The following is a 23,294-nucleotide window of genomic DNA, read 5'->3' on the forward strand; positions in this document are numbered from 1 at the left end:
ATGTGCGATGCTGTGAAGGAATTAAAGTTTTGTATTAATAGGTCTTCCACATTATGTGGCAGTGATATCTGAGACTTAGTTTGTGACTGAATAATGCATTTATTCTTGTTGGTTAAGTCACTGTTACTGATTTACATAGTTCAGGAAATATTTACATTACCTTGTGTTTTGACAATCTTTAATACAGATTTTTATATGTTATTGAACAATGTAGACTCAACAAAAGCAATATTTGAGAAACTAACAAATTTGTTGTAAATAATGTGTGTATAACTTGTGTCACCAGGGACATAATTTATAATTTATTCTAAGTATATTGGTGTAATCTATGTCAGAATGAGTGTGTATCATATGATCAAAATCTTTTAACTGTTCTTAAGTTGTTGAAGTATGGCAGAGCCGACAATTGGTAAAAAAAGGCACAGCAAAGGAAAACATTTATTAGTAAAGGAAGACATTTATTAGTAAACTCTAGATAACATGGACTAACAGAAGGGAGCGAGTGGTCAGTAATGGCAACTGCGGTGGATAGAGATGAAATTGTTTTGTTGTGATAGTAACAATAAACAGAATTTAGGCAATGTCTCTGAATTGGTTGACCCAGCAGATTTGTTCCATATTCCTGAGGTCTGTTATACAGAAGTCTGTTACGTATATTGAGAGTTTACTGTTAGTGTACAATGTTTCACTAAATGAGGCGTGAATATGCCTCATGTAGGTGAAATGTCATACTAATAAAGGTCACCTTTTGCTGTATCGTTTTACCTGCTCTTAAGTTGGCCAGATAAATGAATATGAAATCAAATTAACATGTAGTCTATGTCAACATAATTTTAAATACTATGATAGAGTATTTAAGTATGTGTGAGGCTAAACAATAATTATGGTCCAGTGTATGTTTGATCTGTCTCTTATTTTCCTGTCATGCTTTTAATATAGTTTGAAAACAAAATGAAATTGTAAATAATTTGTATCAAATGTATTTAGTTTATTTAAAGATTTGTATAAAGATTTGTCCTCATATTGATCTGTGACTCCAGATATGAAAAAAGTATGCTCTTATAATAATTGGAGCAGCACTAAACCTGTAAGGGGGGTGTACAGCACCTGGGGGTTAGGAGGTAATCAAGTTTAATCCAAGGAGAGAATAGCTCCACTTCTTTGGATCAAGAGCCCTTCAGCATCAAGGCACTACCCCATCCCTCACTTGAAGGGTGAGCAAAAATACATTATCTTTGTTACCTGTTGTTCCAGATGGGCTTCATGACTGCACTTGCCTAAACTTTGAAGCCTCACAAGACAATGGAGTAATTGGTGGGTTGTGTGTACATTTTGACAGTTGGTTGGATTCTTATTCATGAGGTTCCTTGTGCTTGTGGCAAGATAATGTCATCCACTTGAACTCTTGTACATCCCCCAGCTACTGACAATGACATCAAGACTGTACCTTATCAATATAAAATGTCTGATAAAATTTCATTTCATATTTTGACATGACAATATTAGAAATACTGTATATTTGAATTCAAATATTATAATTTAGGAAGAATATTTAATATGTTGAAGGCCTCACTCCTGATTTGGTTTAATATTCCATGTAGTGGAAATACCATAAAACAGTATCATACTAGGCACTCATTGCTATGCAAAGTGTTACCATATATCTTAAAATATATGTACAAGAAAAAAGGTACATAACCAGAAATTTATAAAAGTTTTTCAGACTGGAAATCATTGGAAGTGGAGTTCTTGAGTATCCTCATGCGAGACTTGAGATTGCAAGTCTCCCCAACCTCAGGCTTGTGCTAAGAGTATCCTATTATTGTTGTAACTAGTGCATGTTGCAAGTCGCACATTGTCCATTTTGTACTAGCCTTTGTTAACAATGAATAAATTACTGGTGCTTTAACCCAACAACATGTATGATTGTGAGGATTTCAATTCATACCTATATACATATCCACAGACTAATGAACATAATTTCATATTGATAACAATTTATATTGATTTAAAGGAGGGGAAAGGGGTTAAATAGAAAGTACAATAATCATGTTCCCTTCCCCTCCCATTTTGCTCACATGAATTTTTAAGGTTAGCATTATTGTATATTAATATGTGAGGAATCACAAAATCCCTAGGGGCCATATAGCACATAGGGGATCCAAGAAAAGGTAGTTGGGGACTTATTCTTGTAGTGCACACAAAAAAAATAAACTTCCATGGGTCATTAAATACTGCTCCATAAGGTTATTACTGACTCAAGAAATCGTAATGACACAATTGCAAATAAACCATACCCCCGGCCGGGATTGAACCCGCGGTCATAGAGTCTCAAAACTCCAGCTAACGCGACCGGCTGGAGTTTTGAGACTCTATGACCGCGATTTCAATCCCGGCCGGGGGTATGGTTTAAGGTTATTACTCTTTGGAAGAGCAAATTGTTCCACAGATATATTACTCTCTTGAAAGAATACAAAAATTTTTATTACCCTGCAGAGTATTATTATTATATTTACAAAACAGGGCTAAACTTATATAGGAAAGGGTAGGGGGGGGGGGATTTGGTATCGAGTATGAAGGGTGGGCTCATGTGCTAAACAGGAAAGTCAAACTTAGTGCAAAAGAAAGGCTGTTCCAGTTAAGATGTCAGTCTAGATGGAGGTAAAATGGGAGGTTCGCTACTGGTCCAGGAAAATGAATCAACTGGCCATAGTTGACAAGGGTGAAGCAGGCACTGCAGGATGCACACCCCCTGATGGTCACTCTCACATACCTCTAATTTTTACATACACAGAAAGTGCTAAACCTTGAAAGACTATTCATTAATAATCTAAGTTAAAGAATAAGTCAATCAGAGTTAAAATTAGTGCAGTAAATCAATCTCAGTCAATAATATATTTATTTCTAAAAGTACATATACACTGTATACAGGCCTAGCTGACATCAATGATATACTACCATATAGAAAGCCCTTTATTATGTAGAGCATTTTTGGCAAATTAGGTCAATTTTGTCCCAGGATGCAACCCACGCTAGTCAGCTAACACCCAGGTAACCATTTTATTGATGGGTGAACAAGGACAGTAGGAGTCTTATAGAAACACGTCCTAATGTTTTCCAGCCATACTGGGGGATCAATCCCCAGACCTCAGTGTGTAAGTTGAGTGCACCAGCAATTAATTAAGCTACGGCACACCTAAAGAATAAAAGTCAATCCGTTTGAAAAGTGGGACTTTTAGAGAGGAAGGCAGCATGAGGAGAGGCCAAAAATTAAATTGACAAGCTATTTGATGGATTAGACAACTGATCAAAAGATCCAGAACTGTAAGAACAATCTGACTAACTCTTGAACAGTTTCAGTAAACTGTAGTTTTCTGCAATGAAAATTATTGTAATAGAACCATTAAAATTTTTATTATTACAATCAGAACTAATTTCTAAACACACAAGGCTCATATAGCAGACCCATCAAAAGAAATTAAAAAAAAAAAATGAGAGACTTCTTTACCTCTCTCTCTCTCTCTCTCTCCTTCTCAACCCACAGATTGTTACTCTATTGTTATTGTGGCATGCAGGTTACAGATGAGGCATGTACATGTGGCCAGTCCTAGCTAATCCCCCTAAAATGTCAGGTGTGAAGGAAACCTAGGACCCTCTTTCCCCCTAACACAAAACAGCATCTTTTTAAGAGTTAAAACTCAGTTTTTTGTGTGACCCTGGGGAGCCCAATTGAAATCTTACCATCCACACTAAAATAGATGAGGCAGTAGGCAAGAAGGAACCTGAAACATGAAACTTTTTTTTGTTCACTGAACATACTCGACCAGTTCAGAAACAGAACGAGAATGCAATAAGCCAAAGAAAAGGCATCTTTGGAGGATGAAAGACCTCATTGCTGCATGAACACACAGTTATCAGAACAGCAAAAGAAGACAAGCACACCAGCAAATCCACAAGCACATATTTATGATCTATCAGTGACAGAAGGATAGGGAAGAGAATTGTTTTAAAAATTCCAGCTAAGCTAGGGTCAGACACCATAGGAAGAACAAGCCTGAGAGAAAACCGTAGTGTCCCTGAAAACAGTCTAAAATGTACAGGACCCCCACCTACAAACATGAGGCTAGCCAAACAAGTTGTGCAAAACTCATAGGTAATGACTTACCATCGTCAAGTAGCATATGCTGCCTGGAAGAAAGTTACATTGTTGGTTGACAGCAGAACGTTCACCCACCAAGCCCCTGGCTCAACTCTGACGTTAACTCGAAGGAGCCTCATGTGGGTGTCATAGCATTCACATCAATTCTGAAGTTCACTGCTGCCTGTTCTTCATAATTTTTAATACTGGAACAAGGTTTGATGGTTTCCAGCTAATCAAAATGTTTCATCTCTATTGACATGCTACAGGTTTATGCAAATCCTCTCCTCAGGACCCAAGACACCTTGTTAGATTCTAATACATTTGGCCTATCCAATTTGCTTAGAATTTCCTTTACCTCACTCCCTGCTGCTGTGACAAAATCTAGTCTCTTCAGAGTTCTCCATTCTCATCTCTGGTATCAAATACTTATTCAGTGAAATACAGCCTCTCCTCACTTAACAACGGAGTTCTGTTCCTAAGACCACATCGGTAAACGAATTCATCACTAAGTGAGGAGCATTCTATAATGATAATGGGTGTGTCAACCATCTCTGATATTGTTTTAATGTCACCTTTGCACCATTTATAACATTTCTGGTATACAGCCTCTCCTCACTTAACGACGGAGTTCCGTTCTTAAGACCACATCATTAAAGAAATTCATCGCTAAATAAGGAGCATATTGTAATGGTAGCAAGTTTGTGTCAACCGTCTTTGATATTTTTTAATGTCACTTTTGCACCATTTATAACATTTCTGGTTTATTTTTAAATGTTAATACAGGAAATCAGTTCTAATATACATTATTTAGGTATAAATACTGGTCAGAGAGCCGCCGTAAGTCCAAGGCGTCAGTAAACGAGTACGTCACTAAGTGAAGAGAGGCTGTATTTTATTAGTTCCTCACATACCTCAATGACATTACTTGTCAGTCTTTCTCCTTCCCTATGTTGAAGTATCACCAGTTGCTTTACTATCACTTCCATCTAAATACCATGTAGAAGTTCTGGTTTTTGAGATCAGTTTTGCCACTACGTCTTTTTCATATTGTTCTGCCCCTCTTCTCACTCTTACATAATCATTTAAGGCTCATCTACTCATTTTTTTACTGTTAGGTTTTTTGTTTACTGTATCTCTTCCATGCTCCAATACTTATTTTCTCCTTTCACCTAATTGTACTCACCTAATTGTGGTTGCAAGGGTCCAGACTCAGCTCCTGGCCCTGCCTCTTCACTGACCACTACTGGGTCCTCCCTCTCCCTGCTCCATGAGCTTTATCATACCTCATCTTAAAACTATGTATGGTTCCTGCCTCCACTACATCGCTTGCCAGACTATTCCACTTCCTAACAACTCTGTGGCTGAAGAAATACTTCCTAACATCCCTCTGACTCGTCTGTCTTCAGTTTCCAATTGTAACCCCTTGTTTCTGTGTCCCATCTCTGGAACATCCCGTCTCTGTCCACCTTGTCTATTCCACGCAGTATTTTGTATGTCGTTATCATGTCTCCCCTGACCCTCCTGTCATCCAGTGTTGTCAGACCGATTTCCCTTAACCTTTCTTCATAGGACATTCCCCTTAGCTCTGGAACCAGCCTTGTTGCAAACCTTTGAACTTTCTCTAATTTCTTGACGTGTTTGACCAGGTGTGGGTTCCAAACTGGTGCTGCATACTCCAGTATGGGCCTGACGTACAGTGTATAAAGTCCTGAACGATTCCTTACTGAGGTACTGGAACGCTATTCTCAGGTTTGCCAGGCACCCATATGCCACAGCAGTTATCTGGTTAATGTGCGCTTCTGGCAATGTACTCGGTATTATACTCACTTCTAGATCTTTCTCCTTGAGTGAGGTTTGCAGTCTTTGGCCTCCTAGCCTATACTCTGTCTGCGGTCTTCTTTGCCCTTCTCTGATCTTCATGACGTTGCAATTAGCTGGGTTAAATTCTAGGAGCCAATTGCTGGACCACACATCCAGCCTGTCCAGGTCTCTTTGTAGACCTGTCTGGTCCACATCTGATTTAATTCTCCTCATTAACTTCTCATCATCTGCAAACAGGGACACTTCTGAGTCTATCCCTTCCATCATGTCATTCACATATACCAAGAATAGCACTCGTCCCAGGATTGACCCCTGTGGAACCCCGCTCATCACAGGCGCCCACTGTGATACCTCATCACGGACCATGACTTGTTGTTGCCTCCCTGTTAGGTATTCTCTGATCCATTGCAGTGCCCTTCCTGTTGTGTGTGTCTGATCCTCTAGCTTCTGTACTAATCTCTTGTGAGGAACTGTGTCAAAGGCCTTCTTGCAGTCCAAGAAAATGCAAGCAACCCATCCTTCCTTCTCATTTCTTACTTCAGGTACCTTGTCATAAAACTCGAGTAGGTTTGTGACACAGGATTTGTCTTACATGAATCCATGCTGGCTGTCGTTTATAACCTTGTTCCACTCCAGGTGCTCCACCACTCTCCTCCTGATAATCTTCTCCATGACTTTGCATACTATACACATCAGTGACACTGGTCTATAGTTTAGTGCTTCATTTCTGTCTCCTTTCTTAAAGATGGGGACTATATTTGCCTTCTTCCATACTTTAGGTAACTGCCCAGTTTCAAGGGAAGTGTTGAAGATTTTGGTTACTGGCACACACAGTGTCTCTGCTCCCTCTCTAAGGACCCATGGAGAGATGTTGTCCGGTCCCACCACCTTTGAGGTATCAAGGTCACTTAGCAGCTTCTCCACCTCCTCCTCAGTTGTGTGTAATTCATCCAACACTTGTTGGTATATCCCTTGTTGGTGTCCCTTCAGCCTCCACTGTAAATACTTCCTGAAATCTCATGTTGAGCTCCTCACATACTTCTTGGTCATTTCTTGTGAGCTCCCCACCTTCTTTCCTCAGCCTGATTACCTGGTCCTTGACTGTTGTCTTCCTCTTGATGTGGCTGTAAAGCAGTTTTGGGTCAGACTTAACTTTCGATGCTATGTCGTTTTCATACTGCCACTGGGCCTCCCTCCTTATCTGTGCATACTCATTTCTGGCTCGTCGATTAATCTCTATTTTCCCGAGTCCTTTGCCTTCTGTACTTTTTCCATTCTCTAGAGCACTTAGTTTTTGCCTCCCTACACCTTCGGGTAAACCAAGGGCTCATTCTGTCCTTCCCATTATTTCTGTTACCCTTGGGAATAAACCTTTCTTCTGCCTCATTGCATTTTGTTGTTACAAAGTCCACCATTTCATTTACTGATTTTCCTACCAACTCCTGTTCCCACTGAACCTCCTGCAGGAAGGTCCTCATTCCTGTGTAGTCCTCCCTTTTATAGTTTGGCTTTTCCCTTTCTACTCCTGTTACCCTCTCCACTTTTAGCTCTACGATGTATTCAAAGCTCAGAACCACGTGGTCACTAGCTCCAAGGGGCCTTTCATATGTGATGTGCTCAATGTCTGAGCTACTCAGGGTGAACACAAGGTCCAGTCTTACTGGTTCATCCTCCCCTCTCTCTCTGGTAGTGTCCCTAACATGTTGGTGCATGAGGTTTGCCAGCACCACATCCATCATCTTGGCTCTCCATGTTTTGGGACCCCCATGTGGCTCCAGGTTTTCCCAATCAACCTCCCTGTGGTTGAAGTCGCCCATGACCAGTAACTTCACTCACTGAGTGAGCCCTTCTTTGCCACCCCAGCTAATGTGTCCACCATTGCTCTGTTGCACTCATCATATTCCTCTCTTGGCCTCCTGCAGTTCTGTGGTGGGTTATACATCACTGCAATGACTACCTTGTGTTCCCCTGACTGAACTGTACCTACTATGTAACCCCTTTCTCCAATCTTGTCCATTCCTTCCATTTCTTGATAACCCCACTGGTTTTTAATTAGCAGTGTAACCCCTCCTTCCCCTCTGCTCCTCCTATCCTTCCTCAGGATCTGATATCTGGGTGGAAAGATTGCATCTGTTATAGCATCTGTTCAACTATAGTTGAACACTGAGCTTTTCTTATCTTTTTGGCTCATTCATTTCTTCTAGTTAGTAAATTTCTCCTAAGCTTCCTAAAACTCTCCTGCTAGACATTCCATATCTACTGCTGTTTTTCATTCAACTCTCCTATCCCCTGGAATGTATTCGAGAAGTCTCTCATCTGCATAGTATATTGTAATTATTATACCCATAGAAAACAAACCTGCAAGGATCAATATAGAGCCTGGGAAACAGAAGGTGAGGAGGCCTAATTCAAGGGATGGTATAGCTCAGGTTTCTTGGATTAAGAGCCCTTCAATGGCATCAAAGCACCTTCCCTTGTAAGGGTCATTCACAATCCCCTCTACTCCTTTTAAGGAGGTTTTGAGAGAAAGGAACTTTAACATTATGTAGGAGTTAGAATTAGACTGGGGACTTAAGGTGCTGTTTGAGTGTGATCAAGGCTAATATCTGTGAAACAACTTAGGAAAACTAGGTAGTCAGACTTGAGTTCTCAAGGTATGACGTACACCATTTGCACTTTGAATAAGGGATGTAGGAAAGTATCAGCATCAGTGAGTATTGGCTAATTTTGACAATCAGTATCACAACTGAACTAAACCAGTAGTGGTATTGGCAAAAACTTTTGGTATTGTCCCGTCACTAGCTTGGATAGGAAGAGATATAGTTCAGTGGATCATTTAACCATGAACTCTTGGAAGGCAGATAGATATGAATGATGGAAAATGTGTTTTACTTATTTTTATGTCACCTATTAAAAGCAAGAACAGTCAATGAATTAAAAAAAATTATACAAGTAATTTATTTAGTAACAGAGTAAAAATAAATAGAACAGAATCTATGTATATTATAATTATAAATATTAGAAAATTACATTATAATACATAGTAAATAGACATAGATGTTTATCAGTGAAGTAAATTATTGAGGTTACAGTATGAAAATTTTTTAAATTGCAATTGCCCACAGTTTGTCTTAAACACCTTATTCCCTGCGAGTAGGTTCCCAGCCTTGAAGTAATGGTCACACATACCGTCACAAAAATCCTGTTACAAGCCTGAGATTCCAAACCACTAGAACAAATTTTGAATAGCTTCGAACAATGTGTAACGAGATTTTTGTCAGTGACTGTACATCTGATTAATATTTTTTGTCAATAACCCAACAACATTCTTTAACTTTCAAAACAATTCAGACCTCTGTTTTAAGCACCCTGTTTTCATAAAGATAATACATCAAATAATATCAACTTCTTGGTTCCGAAGGACCAGAAATTAGTGAAATTGGGTAGCAAGAGTTGAGAGGCAAGGCAAAAATTATGACTAGACCCCTGCAAGCACAACTAGGTGAAAAGAACTATGTTAGTACACTCAGATATTACAGTTTACTGTAAAGCTGCACTGCTTCACAGGATACCTGGAGTTTACCTGGAGAGTTCCGGGGGTCAACGCCCCCGCGGCCCGGTCTGAGACCAGGCCTCCTGGTGGATCAGAGCCTGATCAACCAGGCTGTTGCTGCTGGCTGCACGCAAACCAACATACGAGCCACAGCCCGGCTGATCCGGAACTGACTTTAGGTGCTTGTCCAGTGCCAGCTTGAAGACTGCCAGGGGTCTGTTGGTAATCCCCCTTATGTGTGCTGGGAGGCAGTTGAACAGTCTCGGGCCCCTGACACTTATTGTATGGTCTCTTAACGTGCTAGTGACACCCCTGCTTTTCATTGGGGGGATGGTCACTCTTTTATCCAAACTCAAGAGGAGAGCAGTGTTAAAGATATTGAAAATTGTGGCTGAATGTATTTATTTTAGGGACAAATTCCTTTTTTTTAGTAGCTAATTTAGTAGAACATGTAATTGTTTATTTTTATATTGGACCACACATCAAATCATCTGATCCATAAACAAGAAAAAATATTCAATACATGCACAAGTGTTCCTTGCAATATATGCATTACAGTAGAACCCCCATATCCACAGATTTTGTATCGACAGTTTCAGTAATCCACGGTTTACTGTGGCCCAAAAACAACCCTTAATTTTGTTTAATAATGGTCCCAAAGTGCAAAAGTAGGGATGCTGGCAGTTCTTCAAAGCCTAAGAGAAGCTGTGAAATGCTTCCCATCAGTGAAAAAAAGCCAATTCTTGACTTATTTGGCATAATTTATCAATTAAACTTTATCATAGGTATATATGTAAAAAAAAAATGACTTATACATAGGGTTTGCTACTATTCATGGTTTCAGGTATCCACGGTAGGTCTTGGAATGTATACCTGCAGATACAGAGGAACTACTGCATATGCCCATGGCACGTGAAGTGAAATCACATAAAACAACTTAAGTTTAAAATGCAGAACTTCTACATTTCCTGACTGATTTTTACCAAAAAAGAAATACATGAGCTTACCACACATGCACCAAATGATCATATACAAAATGGAAATGAATATACAGGTCTCCCTCAACATTCACATTTTCCACTTTCGCGGGCTTCGAACATTCACGAATTCCCAGCCGCCCAATCATATTTAAAATACACGCGTCATTACATATGTTAGGAACTGTGGCAGTGGCAGAGTTTGTTTAGAGACAGGACAAGATAGTCCTTCAATATGACACTAATATCAACTCTATGGCTTATTTATCTTCATCTAATATGACATAATAAACAATAATAACATAGAAACATGACATATGCTCTAGAATAAAATATGTCATTAAGTACATCAGGAGTGTTGCTGCATTGTTGTTGGGTGTATAAGGGCCATTGAGAGCACAAGCCTTACATAGTGGTGGTGATGGAGGCAGCACAGGCAGTAGAGACAGCGGTGTTGTCAGTTGCCCTATATAACTCCAACAACATTGGAGGAGTTACAATCGTGCTGTCCTTTTTCTGTTGTTAGGTAAGACACATATGCAACAGTCCTTTTTCTATCAATTAATCTCTTAACTTACTTGCTACACTGTTAATGCTACACTTTATCGCTAGTTGGAGCTATAGCCTTTATCAGCTCATGCTGCTTTAGTATCGTACATATCGTAGAATCACTGAAGAAGGCACATTCTCCCCTCTCTCTTCCTCCTCCACTTTGGTACTCTGCTAAGAGTTCTTTCTTGAATTCAATAGTCTTTTTTACCTTCTTTACCAAAGGGCCGGCACCAGTACAATATTTTACGATGTTTCATGATTGTTCATGGTTCAATAGGTTAAGGAAGCAGTATTGTATTATATTTCCCTACAATATATTGGGGCACCAAACATCCGCGATTTTTCAACATTCGCGAGGTTCTTGATCCCCTAACTCTCACAAATGTTGGGGGAGACGTGTAGCTACCAAACAATTATGATTATACTGCACATGCATCAAACAGCCATTTACTACTAAAAATGCATTTGGTCAAAAAAATGAGAAAAATTAATAAAAAATTAAATCATAATAATGCTCCTTTCCATCCTACCCTCTTTCCTCCACTGCCCACCACCTTGTCTTGGCTTGGGTTGAAACACTTTATGGACCTGTGAATACATATCTCCCTCCCCTCCCTCTCTCTCCTCTCAGTTTAGAGCAATATTTAAAAAGACATGGCTAAAAACTAAGTCCGGCTCAGGTTTGGTGATCTCATGAGAGCGAATTTATGTCACATACTGTGTGTGATTTACTGATAGATTTTTTTTTTTAACACACTGGCTGTCTCCCACCAAGGCAGAGTGACCCCAAATAAAAAGAAGAAACAAAGTTTTTCTTCTTCTTTTTTTATTTTTTTATTATCACACCGGCCGATTCCCACCAAGGCAGGGTGGCCCGAAAAAGAAAAACTTTCACCATCATTCACTCCATCACTGTCTTGCCAGAAGGGTGCTTTACACTACAGTTTTTAAACTGCAACATTAACACCCCTCCTTCAGAGTGCAGGCACTGTACTTCCCATCTCCAGGACTCAAGTCCGGCCTGCCGGTTTCCCTGAATCCCTTCATAAATGTTACTTTGCTCACACTCCAACAGCACGTCAAGTATTAAAAACCATTTGTCTCCATTCACTCCTATCAAACACGCTCACGCATGCCTGCTGGAAGTCCAAGCCCCTCGCACACAAAACCTCCTTTACCCCCTCCCTCCAACCCTTCCTAGGCCGACCCCTACCCCGCCTTCCTTCCACTACAGACTGATACACTCTTGAAGTCATTCTGTTTCGCTCCATTCTCTCTACATGTCCGAACCACCTCAACAACCCTTCCTCAGCCCTCTGGACAACAGTTTTGGTAATCCCGCACCTCCTCCTAACTTCCAAACTACGAATTCTCTGCATTATATTCACACCACACATTGCCCTCAGACATGACATCTCCACTGCCTCCAGCCTTCTCCTCGCTGCAACATTCATCACCCACGCTTCACACCCATATAAGAGCGTTGGTAAAACTATACTCTCATACATTCCCCTCTTTGCCTCCAAGGACAAAGTTCTTTGTCTCCACAGACTCCTAAGTGCACCACTCACTCTTTTTCCCTCATCAATTCTATGATTCACCTCATCTTTCATAGACCCATCCGCTGACACGTCCACTCCCAAATATCTGAATACGTTCACCTCCTCCATACTCTCTCCCTCCAATCTGATATTCAATCTTTCATCACCTAATCTTTTTGTTATCCTCATAACCTTACTCTTTCCTGTATTCACCTTTAATTTTCTTCTTTTGCACACCCTACCAAATTCATCCACCAATCTCTGCAACTTCTCTTCAGAATCTCCCAAGAGCACAGTGTCATCGGCAAAGAGCAGCTGTGACAACTCCCACTTTGTGTGTGATTCTTTATCTTTTAACTCCACGCCTCTTGCCAAGACCCTCGCATTTACTTCTCTTACAACCCCATCTATAAATATATTAAACAACCACGGTGACATCACACATCCTTGTCTAAGGCCTACTTTTACTGGGAAAAAATTTCCCTCTTTCCTACATACTCTTTTTACATTTAGTAATTCATACAGGAGAAAGGGTTACTAGCTGCTTGCTCCCACCATTTGTTGCCTCTTATGATATGCATGGATTATGAAGGAAGGATTCTTCTCCACTTCCCTATGGAGACTGGTAGAAATGGCATCACCAAATACAATAATTATGCTGGTCCTAAATCCACATAAAGCACGAGACATCTGTACTTTATTACAACAAAATTAAAACACATTTCTTGACCAGTTGGAACATAAATACAATTCTACCTTACTTTCATAAAATAAACATACACAACAAATACTGTATGTGCATTAATACACACACAAAAAAAGTAAAAATAACTTCACTTCTCTTGCCTGTAGCATTGGAGAGTTTTAGCACCAGTGGAGCAGTCACTAAAGTGAGCTAGCTCATCCCCACAACTTAATACTGTTGCTCATAGACATTTTAAGACACCAGCTGTCTCTTGCCACAGTAAGATAACCCAAAAGAGGAAACACTCACTGTCATTCACTCAACTGCTGCTCTGTCAGAAGTGTACTGACATTACAGCTCACATTACCCTCAAAGCTGTAACATCCTCATCCCTCCCTTAGAGTACAGGCACTGTACTTTCTGCCTCCAGGACCTGAAGCCAGCTAACTGGTTTCCCTGAATTCCTCCATATACTTCTAAACATATTTTAATATTACACAGATTTTAACCACAAAACAAAAAAAAGCACAAAAGCTTTGACATTAGATAAGCACATGTCATACCCAAAATACAGGATGGACTAATTCAATAATACTACAGTAACAACCGAGATCTGACAGATGATAACACTGATAACTGAGAATAGAGATTTGAATGCAGTTGAACAACTATAATATATAGGCAAAAAAGAAAAATGTATTAGAGAACAGTGTTACCAACACTTTTACACAGGTGTAAGGAATATTCTTTAAACGTTGCAGCAGGGAGGAGGCTGGAGGCAGCAGAAACATCAATGTTTGAGAGCAATGTGTATGTAAGGTGTGAATATTATGTTAAGAACTAGGAGCACTGATATTACAAAATGGTGTGAGGATACAAACTGTACAATTCAAAAGGTGGAAGAGGAAATGTTGAGGTGGTATGGCCATTTAGAAAGAAGTAAGAAGAATAAGATAGCAAAGAGGTTGTATAAACTTGGGGTGGAGGTGGTGGTGCAGGCATTATCCCAAGAAGGCTCAAGTGAAGGTGTGTGTTAAATCAGAATAAGTGAAGACATGGGGATTTTAGGGTTTCATATGCTGTTGGAGTGTGAGCAAGGTAACATTCATGAAAGGATACAAGGAAACTGATTAGCAAGCCTGAGTCCTAGAGGTGGGAAATAGTGTGTGCACTGTGAAGAAGGGGTGGGGATGCTGCACTTCGAACAGTCAGACAAATTGTAATTTCTGCATACTTCTGGCAAGAGAGCTGTTGAATGAATGGATGAATGTAACTTTCTTGGGGTGGTCACCCTGCCATGGTGGGAGATGGCTCATGTGGTAAAAAAAAAAAAAAAAAAAAAAAAAAAAAAAAAAATTAATATTATAGATGGGGTTGTAAGAGAAGTGAATGCTAGGGTCATGGCAAGAGGTGTGGAGTTAAAAGATAATCAAACACAAAGTGGGAGTTGTCACAGTTGCTCTTTGCTGATGACACGGTGCTTTTGGGAGAGTCTGAAGAGAAGTTGCAGAAGTTGGTGGATGAATTTGGTAGGGTATGTAAAAAGAAAATTAAAAGTGAATATAGGAAAGAGTAAGGTTATGAGAATGACAAAAAGATTAGGTGACAAAAGATTGGATATCAGATTGGAGGGAGAGAGAGAGTATGGAGGAGGTGAATGTATTCAGATATTTAGGAGTGGATGTGTCAGCAGATGGGTCTATGAAGGATGAGGTGAATCACAGAACTGACAAGGGGAAAAGGGCAAGTGGTGCACTTAGGAGTCTGTGGAGACAAAGAACTTTGTCCGTGGAGGCAAAGAGGGGAATGTATGAAAGTATAGTTGTACCAACACTCTTGTATGGGTGTGAAGCATAGGTGATGAATGTTGCAATGATGAGAAGGCGGGAGGCAGTGGAGATGTCATGTCTGAGGGCAATGTGTGGTGTGAATATAATGCAGAGAATTCGTAGTTTGGAAATTAGGAGAAGGTGTGGGATTACCAAAACTATTATCCAGAGGGCTGAGGAGGGGTTGTTGAGGTGGTTCGGACATGTAGAGAGTGGAACAAAACAGAACGACTTCGAGAGTGTATAAATCTATAGTGGAGGGAAGGCGGGGTAGGGGTCAGCCTAGGAAGGGTTGGAGGGAGGGGGTAAAGGAGGTTTTGTGTGTGAGGGGCTTGGACTTCCAGCAAGCATGCATGAGCGTATTTGATATTGAATGGAGACAAATGGTTTTTAATACTTGACGTGCTGTTGGAGTAAAGTTACTTTGCTGTTGAGCAAAGTAACATTTATGAAGGGATTCAGGGAAACCAGCAGGCCGGACTTGAGTCCTGGAGATGGGAAGTACAGTGTCTACACTCTGAAGGAGGGGTGTTAATGGTGCAGTTTTATAACTGTAGTGTAAAGCACCTCTCTGGCAAGACAGTGATGGAGTGAATGATGAAAGTTTTTCTTTTTCGGGCCACCCTGCCATGGTGGGAATCAGCTGTGTTAATAAAATAAAAAAATATATAAATTTGCTATTTATTATAACAATGTGATATTTTAGTTTAAGTAAAAAAATGAGATAAAAGTATACAGTGAACTGGTAAATGACATCCTCAAAAGATTCTTGTCATTTTTAACCAGCAACCAGATTAGCAGTTTTGGTATATGGAATGGCAAGTGGGGAGTTTAGCATGATTTCTTAAAGAGAAAAAACAATTAAGAGAACAATCACCAGTACAAGGAATATAACTGTCACAATAAATTTTTTTATGCCTTTCCCATTCTCTTAATAACAATGTCTTAACCATTACTAATATTTTATTTTTTATACCACTAAATTTACAGGACACAAATCATTATCTTACCTCAGTTCATTTCAAAACCTATTCCTATCTAAGATATCTTCCCCACAATTCAACACACAGCAGCTGGCTAAAACCCAGGCATCCATTACCTGCTAGCTGAACAGGGGTACAAGATGCAAGGAAAGTTGATTAATGTCTCCACCCCCTCCCCACCAGGATCAAATCCTGGTCATTTGGCTGTGAGCTGAAGGCACTACCATTGAGCTAGAAGCCACCCAAATTTCCAAACCCTATTAAATTGAACGACATAATAATTTAATATTAACATTTTACTTTATGTTGAAAACTAAAGTAACAGCATATAATATTCAAAAACTCATTATACTATACTCAAATTACTTACATATAGTATTAGAGCTATGACCAGTTTTGAGAGTTGTTTTTTTCTTTGCACCCCTGGGGTCAGGTTTTTCTCTGTTGATTGCTTGTTCAGTCAGCTAGGAAATAAAAGTGTTTAAGCAGCCTGGTTTACCCATGTCGAAAAGAAAGCTTCTTTCTCAACAGATTTTTCATTTGTTATGAATACCTGTGCCAGATTCTCATAACTGTAAGTTCTTTTGAGGAAGGTGTCAGTCAAGCGCACTCCGGCAATAGTCTGTAAAGTACATTATTCAACTGGTATGATTGTACAATTAAAATGCATTAATTACTTTCACATCAACCTAAGCCCTTTCCTCTTTCTGCACTCTTAAGATACTGTGTTCTGTTGTAGTCTCTGCAGATAATAATAAATCTCTTAATGAAAGGTAACTTTATGTTCCCGTGTGTGAAATAAATGTGTCAGTGGTGGTGGTTCTCTTTTTCTCACTCAACACCACATTTTAACTGTCATACCTATTTGACTAATACAATATTCACATGAAAAACTAGCCTTGAAAATATACTAATCAGTATTAAATTAATGGGGAAACACTAAACACGAAGGGATCATACGCTGCCTTGGAAACAGGAGGAACAGTAATCAGGTTTGATCCTATGAAAGGTAGGGTAGCTTTAATTCCTTAGAGTAAAAGCCCTTCACCAGCAAATCCCCCTTCCCTTCCCTACAAGAAAGCTTTGTAAACAGAAACTCATTAAGTAGCATTAAAATACAGCCTCTCCTCACTTAGAGACGTACTCGTTTACCAACTACTCGGTTTTATGATGGGCTCTCTGACCAGTATGCAGCTGATTTCCTCTATTCAGTTTATTACAATATACAGTACACTGCTGTATAAACATTTAAAAATATACCAGAAATGTTATAAATGGTGCAAAGGTGACATTAAAACATTATCAAAGATGGTTGACAAAAACCCATTACCATTATAGTATGCTCCTCAATTAGCAATGAATTCATTTACCGATGTGGTCTTAGGAACAAAACACCATTGTTATGCGAGGAGAGGCTGTACTAGAATGGCTGAGGAACATGAAACTAAGCATAACATTAATTAAAGTTACCACAAGGATTTGTTTTGGGATCTGCTGGTTTTTGTAATATCTTCAATAACTTGGGCAAAAAATAAACTGAGCCTCACCCTTAAATTTGTTAACGCAAAAATTTATAGAAAAGTAGCAAATACCAAGAAATACTAGCTATCTAAAATGTGTGAACTCTACAAGTGAAAAACCAGTAAATATTTTTCATTGTAAAAAAATGCAGGGAAATCTAACATGGGAAAACCTCAAAATAAGAACCTACAAAAATCCCAACTCATCAAAAAATACTTTTAAATACATTTACATGCCTAGTAGCTGCATACCCTTCCACTGTCATCTCTGATGATTAGACAGAAGGGTGTACGACTAACAATTCCTCAAAGCCTATAATGTCATAGGGGCTTGTGAAATTTTTTAAGATACTGAGAAAATAAACCTTGAATCCTAGTTCTTGCTACACCAGGATGCTAAGACCACCTCTATATCCTAGAATATAAGAATGTTTTTTTATGTGGTTCCTCAACAACTGAACTTGAGGTACTCTCTCTCCTATATAATAAATTTTTGTTTATTCTAATACATACTAACCTGCAAACCAGTCTGTAATGGTACTAATGAGAGAGAGAGATCCGTAGACTGTCCAGGCTGAAGAGAAGGCAGACTACGACTGCTAACCCCACTCCACTCTGAGCCTCCACCACCTCCCAGAAAATCAAGGTGCAGCTCTAGAGTCCGTTCACTGATGAGAATTGAAATATGATAAAGCTAAACTGGTTTATAATTATTAAAAAAGATTAAATGCTGTAAAATATACATTACAATAATAACAACAGACATGCATGATTTTGTCTAAATTCATCAATAATTCTTATCCCTGAAGTGTTCCATTTCTAACGCATAGGGAAGTGGGGAAAAGAATCCTTTCCCCAACAAGCTGTGTGTGTCACAGATGGTGACTAAAATGCTATTAAGAAAGGGGCTAGTAACGACTTTTTTTGTACAGTACACTATATCAGTAACTAAAAGGAAAAGACTGATGAAGAAACTATGAGGAGTACATGGTTTTGAAAGACTGATTTACATGGTAGATCATTTAGTGGAAAACCACAGTAAATGCAAGATGATGATGGAGGTACATGAAGAATGTTGCCAGTTGCTAAAAGACAGGTGAGAATGAATGAGCTAAACAAGAGAATGGTTAGTTGGAGGTATGAGTAACTGTTGAAAGATGGATTAAAGTGAGAGAAGGTAATGAGGAAGCAATATAGTGTATATTTAAGAATGTAGTGCAAAACATGTGCAGCAGAGGATTGTAGCTATAGGAGAGTAGCTGTGGGTATGAAGAGGAATGAGAGTTGGAATGATGAGGTACGAAAAAGGATGGCAAGGTAAAAAAAAAGTTGGCAAATGAAGAATTCTTACAATGTGGTAATGATATATTGAGGGCAGAATAAATAGAGAGAAAATGAGAGGTTAAGCAAGGGGTGAGAGAGTGGGTAAAAAGAAAGCAAATGTAAGAATAATTCTGTGAGCAAATTTTCATGAAAATAAGAAACAGTTTTAAAGTGAGATTAGTAAGCTGAGGAAATTTAGGGAGTAAAGTAAATGTGCAAGTAAGAATGAAAGAGGTGACAGTTTTGATGAGAAAGTGGAGGTATCTGAAATATGGAAAGAATATTTTGAAGGGTTATTAAATTTTCATGAGAAAAAAGCAATGGTTTCATGCATGAAACAATTATGGAAGAAATGAACATTTTAAGTTATTCTGGAGAGGGTGTGTTGGGAGATAAGTGTATGAAGCACAAGGTGAGTCCCAGAACAGACAAGAAAAATAGTTGAAACAATTCAAAATATCATTGCTGGAACTCAATACTGTGGCTGGAACAGTTCACAAAGCTATGACTGGAAATTCACAATTGCCCAACACTTCTGGTTCACTTTAGTATGCTGAGGTCAGTGGTCATGTGTGGTCATACCTGTCCTAAGCTGTCTGGGATTAGTGTGGGATGTTACCTAGCACCATGGCTTGTTGTAGTGTTTTAAAATCTCACTTAAAAATAACTCGGGGAATCTGTCTCACGTCCCACCATTATTGTACAAGCGAGCGGTCCATGTCCTTTCGCATGCTATTACATTACTTTTTAACAAGTCACTAGAAACTAACACTTTCCCAACACTACTCAAGACAGCAAAGTTACACCAATACATAAAGGTGGTGACCCTACAGACGTAAACAACTATAGGCCAATATCAAACTTACCATTGCTATCCAAAATCTTCAAGAAACTCGTGCACAGGAGACTATATTCATTTATAACGTCACAAAACATATGCAACCCCTCCCAATTTGGATTCAGGAAAAATAAAAGCACTAATGATGCAATTATAAAAATGCTAGACCTGCTTTACACAGCATTGGAAAATAAGGAATATCTGCTAGGAATTTTTATTGACCTAAGAAAAGCGTTTGACACAGTAGACCATGGCATCCTACTCCACAAACTTGACCATTATGGTATAAGATGCCATGCGCTTGCATATTTTAAATCCTACCTTTCTAATAGGTATCAGTATGTAACTATTAAAAACACAGCCTCATCAATATGGCCACTTGATACTGGAGTTCCACAGGGAAGTGTCCTTGGACCCCTGCTCTTCCTCATTTACATAAATGATCTTCCAAACATATCCCAACACCTGAAACCCATTCTCTTTGCTGACGACATGACTTATGTCATCTCCCACCCTAATCTTGCCACCCTCAACACCATTGTTAACAAGGAGCTGCTCAAAATATCGACTTGGATGACAGCCAATAAACTTAAACTTAACACTGGCAAAATCTCCTATATCATGTTTGGTAGCAGAGCAGGTGTTGCGCAACTTAACATTAAGATCGACAACACACTAATTGCCAGACATAATGAGGGCAAATTCCTTGGCCTATACCTCGACAACAACCTAAATTTCAGCACCCATATCCAACACATAAAAAAAGTATCCAAAACGGTGGGGATCCTCTCCAAGATACGATACTACGCACCGCAAACTGCCCTTCTCACACTATACCATTCACTTATATATCCATATACCTCACCTATGCTATCTGTGCTTGGGGTTCAACTGCAGCAACACACCTAAAGCCAATAATAACCCAACAAAAAGCCGCAGTAAGAATAATCACTAAATCCCATCCCTGGCAAAACACCCCCCCCCCACTCTTCATAGATCTAAACTTACTCCATGTTCAGAACATCCACACTTACTACTGTCCAATCTATATCTACAGGACATTAAATTCCAATATTAACGTTGACCTAAAATGCTTTCTTGATAGTTGTGACAGGATCCACAGGCATAACACCAGACACAAACATCTCTGACATTCCCCGTGTTTGACTAAACCTTTACAAAAATTCAATGTATTTCAAAGGATCTAAAATCTGGAACACCCTACCTGAAAACTCTAGAACTGCAGACACATTCATCACTTTCAAAACTACAGTTAGAAAACATCTTATCTCCCTGATCCACCCCGACAACTAACTATATGATAACCACCTGGTGGTTCAAAATTACACTCACTCACCCACTGACTATAAACCCAGAAATACTAATCTTAATCTTAAAATAATAAATCCTAACTAGTCATAAGTTTGTCTATGATACTCAAATATAGACACCTTGTATTGTGCCAAAACAAAAGCATTCACATTGCTAACCTCACAAATTATGATGTAGTCACTTAGCCTTAATACCATAATCTGTAAGGATTTAATGTTAAGAATTAATCTAAGTCTGCTCGAAATGCCTAGCCATGCTAGGTGTCATAGTGGCCCCCTCTGTAATTAGTATTTTATAACATGTAAACCACACAATACCCAAAACCTGTAAACCCCACATTGTAACCATTATAGAGAATAAACTTGAATTGAATTGAATATACGTATATATATATCCTAGGTTGGTAGACAGCAACCGCCCAGGGAGGTACTACCGTCCTGCCAAGTGAGTGTAAAACGAAAACCTGTAATTGTTTTACATGATGGTAGGATTGCTGGTGTCCTTTTTTCTGTCTCATGAACATGCAAGATTTCAGGTATGTCTTGCTACTTCTACTTACACTTAGGTCACACTACACATACATGTACAAGCACATATATACACACCCCTCTGGGTTTTCTTCTATTTTCTTTCTAGTTCTTGTTCTTGTTTATTTCCTCTTATCTCCATGGGGAAGTGGAACAGAATTCTTCCTCCATAAGCCATGCGTGTTGTACAAGGCGACTAAAATGCTGGAAGCAAGGGGCTAGTAACCCCTTCTCCTGTATATATTACTAAATTTGAAAGGAGAAACTTTCGTTTTTCCTTTTGGGCCACCCCGCCTCGGTGGGATACGGCTGGTGTGTTGAAAGAATATATATATATATATATATATATTCAATTCTCTCTCTCTCTCTCTCTCTATACATGTATATATATACAGTGGACCCCCGCTTAACGATCACCTCCCAATGCGACCAATTATGTAAGTGTTTTTATGTAAGTGCGTTTGTACGTGTATGTTTGGGGGTCTGAAATGGACTAATCTACTTCACAATATTCCTTATGGGAACAAATTCGGTCAGTACTGGCACCTGAACATACTTCTGGAATGAAAAAATATTGTTAACCGGGGTCCACTGTATATACACACCTGCCATCCAACTTACGACCGAGGTCTGTTCAGAGAAACCAGTCGAAAGTCGAAATGGTCATAAGTCGAACTTTACTACTGAACATCAACAAAACATTTTTGTAATGACTTTATTTTATTGTTTTATTTTGGTATTTCATGTTTTACTTTACTTTTTATGCTGTTAGTACTGTATTTTATACTGTAAGGTTTAGGATAAACACTGTGTACAACACAAATAGTTGTTTATTTCTCAGAAATTTGGCATAAAAAACACGGTCGTAAGTCGAGTGGTCATAAGTCGAGCAGGTCGTAAGTCGGATGGTAGGTGTATATATAATATATATAATATATATATTATATAATATATATAATATATATATAATACATATAATATATATATATAATATATATAATATATATATAATATATATAATATATAATATATATTCTTTCTTTCAACACACCGGCTGTATCCCACCGAGGCGGGGTGGCCCAAAAGGAAAAACGAAAGTTTCTCCTTTTGCATTTAGTAATATATACAGGAGAAGAGGTTACTAGCCCCTTGCTCCCGGCATTTTAGTTGCCTCTTACAACACGCATGGCTTACGGAGGAAGAATTCTGTTCCACTTCCCCATGGAGGTAAGAGGAAATAAACAAGAAGAACTAGAAAGAAAATAGAAGAAAACCCAAAGGGGTGTGTACATATATGCTTGTACATGTATGTGTAGTGTGACCTAAGTGTAAGTAGAAGTAGCAAGACATACCTGAAATCTTGCATGTTTATGAGACAGAAAAATGGACACCAGCAATCCTACCATCATGTAAAACAATTACAGGCTTCCGTTTTACACTCACTCGGCAGGACGGTAGTACCTCCCTGGGCGGTTGCTGTCTACCAACCTACTACCTATATGTATGTATGTATGTATATATATATATATATATATATATATATATATATATATATATATATATATATATATATATATATATATATATATATATATATATATTTTATTTTCAACAAGTCGGCCGTCTCCCACCGAGGCAGGGTGACCCAAAAAGGAAAGAAAATCCCCAAAAA

The 23,294-nt window shown here is 38.9% G+C and overlaps 1 protein-coding gene across 2 annotated transcripts in view; it reads right to left on the reverse strand.

Moving 5' to 3' along the window:
* Nucleotides 1-232: 232 nt before the first annotated feature.
* The window catches only part of LOC128686538 (trafficking protein particle complex subunit 13-like), a 77,596-nt gene continuing 54,534 nt past the window's right edge, over nt 233-23,294 (reverse strand). The window contains exons 10-12 of one of the 2 annotated variants that reach the window (XR_011391893.1): nt 18,120-18,270; nt 16,453-16,704; nt 233-1,447 (exon numbers count right to left, since the gene is read on the reverse strand). Coding sequence is in view for 1 of the 2 variants with exons in the window: in XM_070084234.1 (XP_069940335.1) it covers nt 16,564-16,704; nt 18,120-18,270 (292 nt within the window). In the remaining variant the exon portion in view is untranslated. Of the gene's footprint in view, nt 1,448-12,766; nt 16,705-18,119; nt 18,271-23,294 lie in introns of those variants that run through there. The other variant, XM_070084234.1, reaches the window with a different exon arrangement.

The sequence above is a fragment of the Cherax quadricarinatus genome, chromosome 12, assembly GCF_038502225.1.
Source record: "Cherax quadricarinatus isolate ZL_2023a chromosome 12, ASM3850222v1, whole genome shotgun sequence".
Lineage (NCBI taxonomy): Eukaryota > Metazoa > Arthropoda > Malacostraca > Decapoda > Parastacidae > Cherax > Cherax quadricarinatus.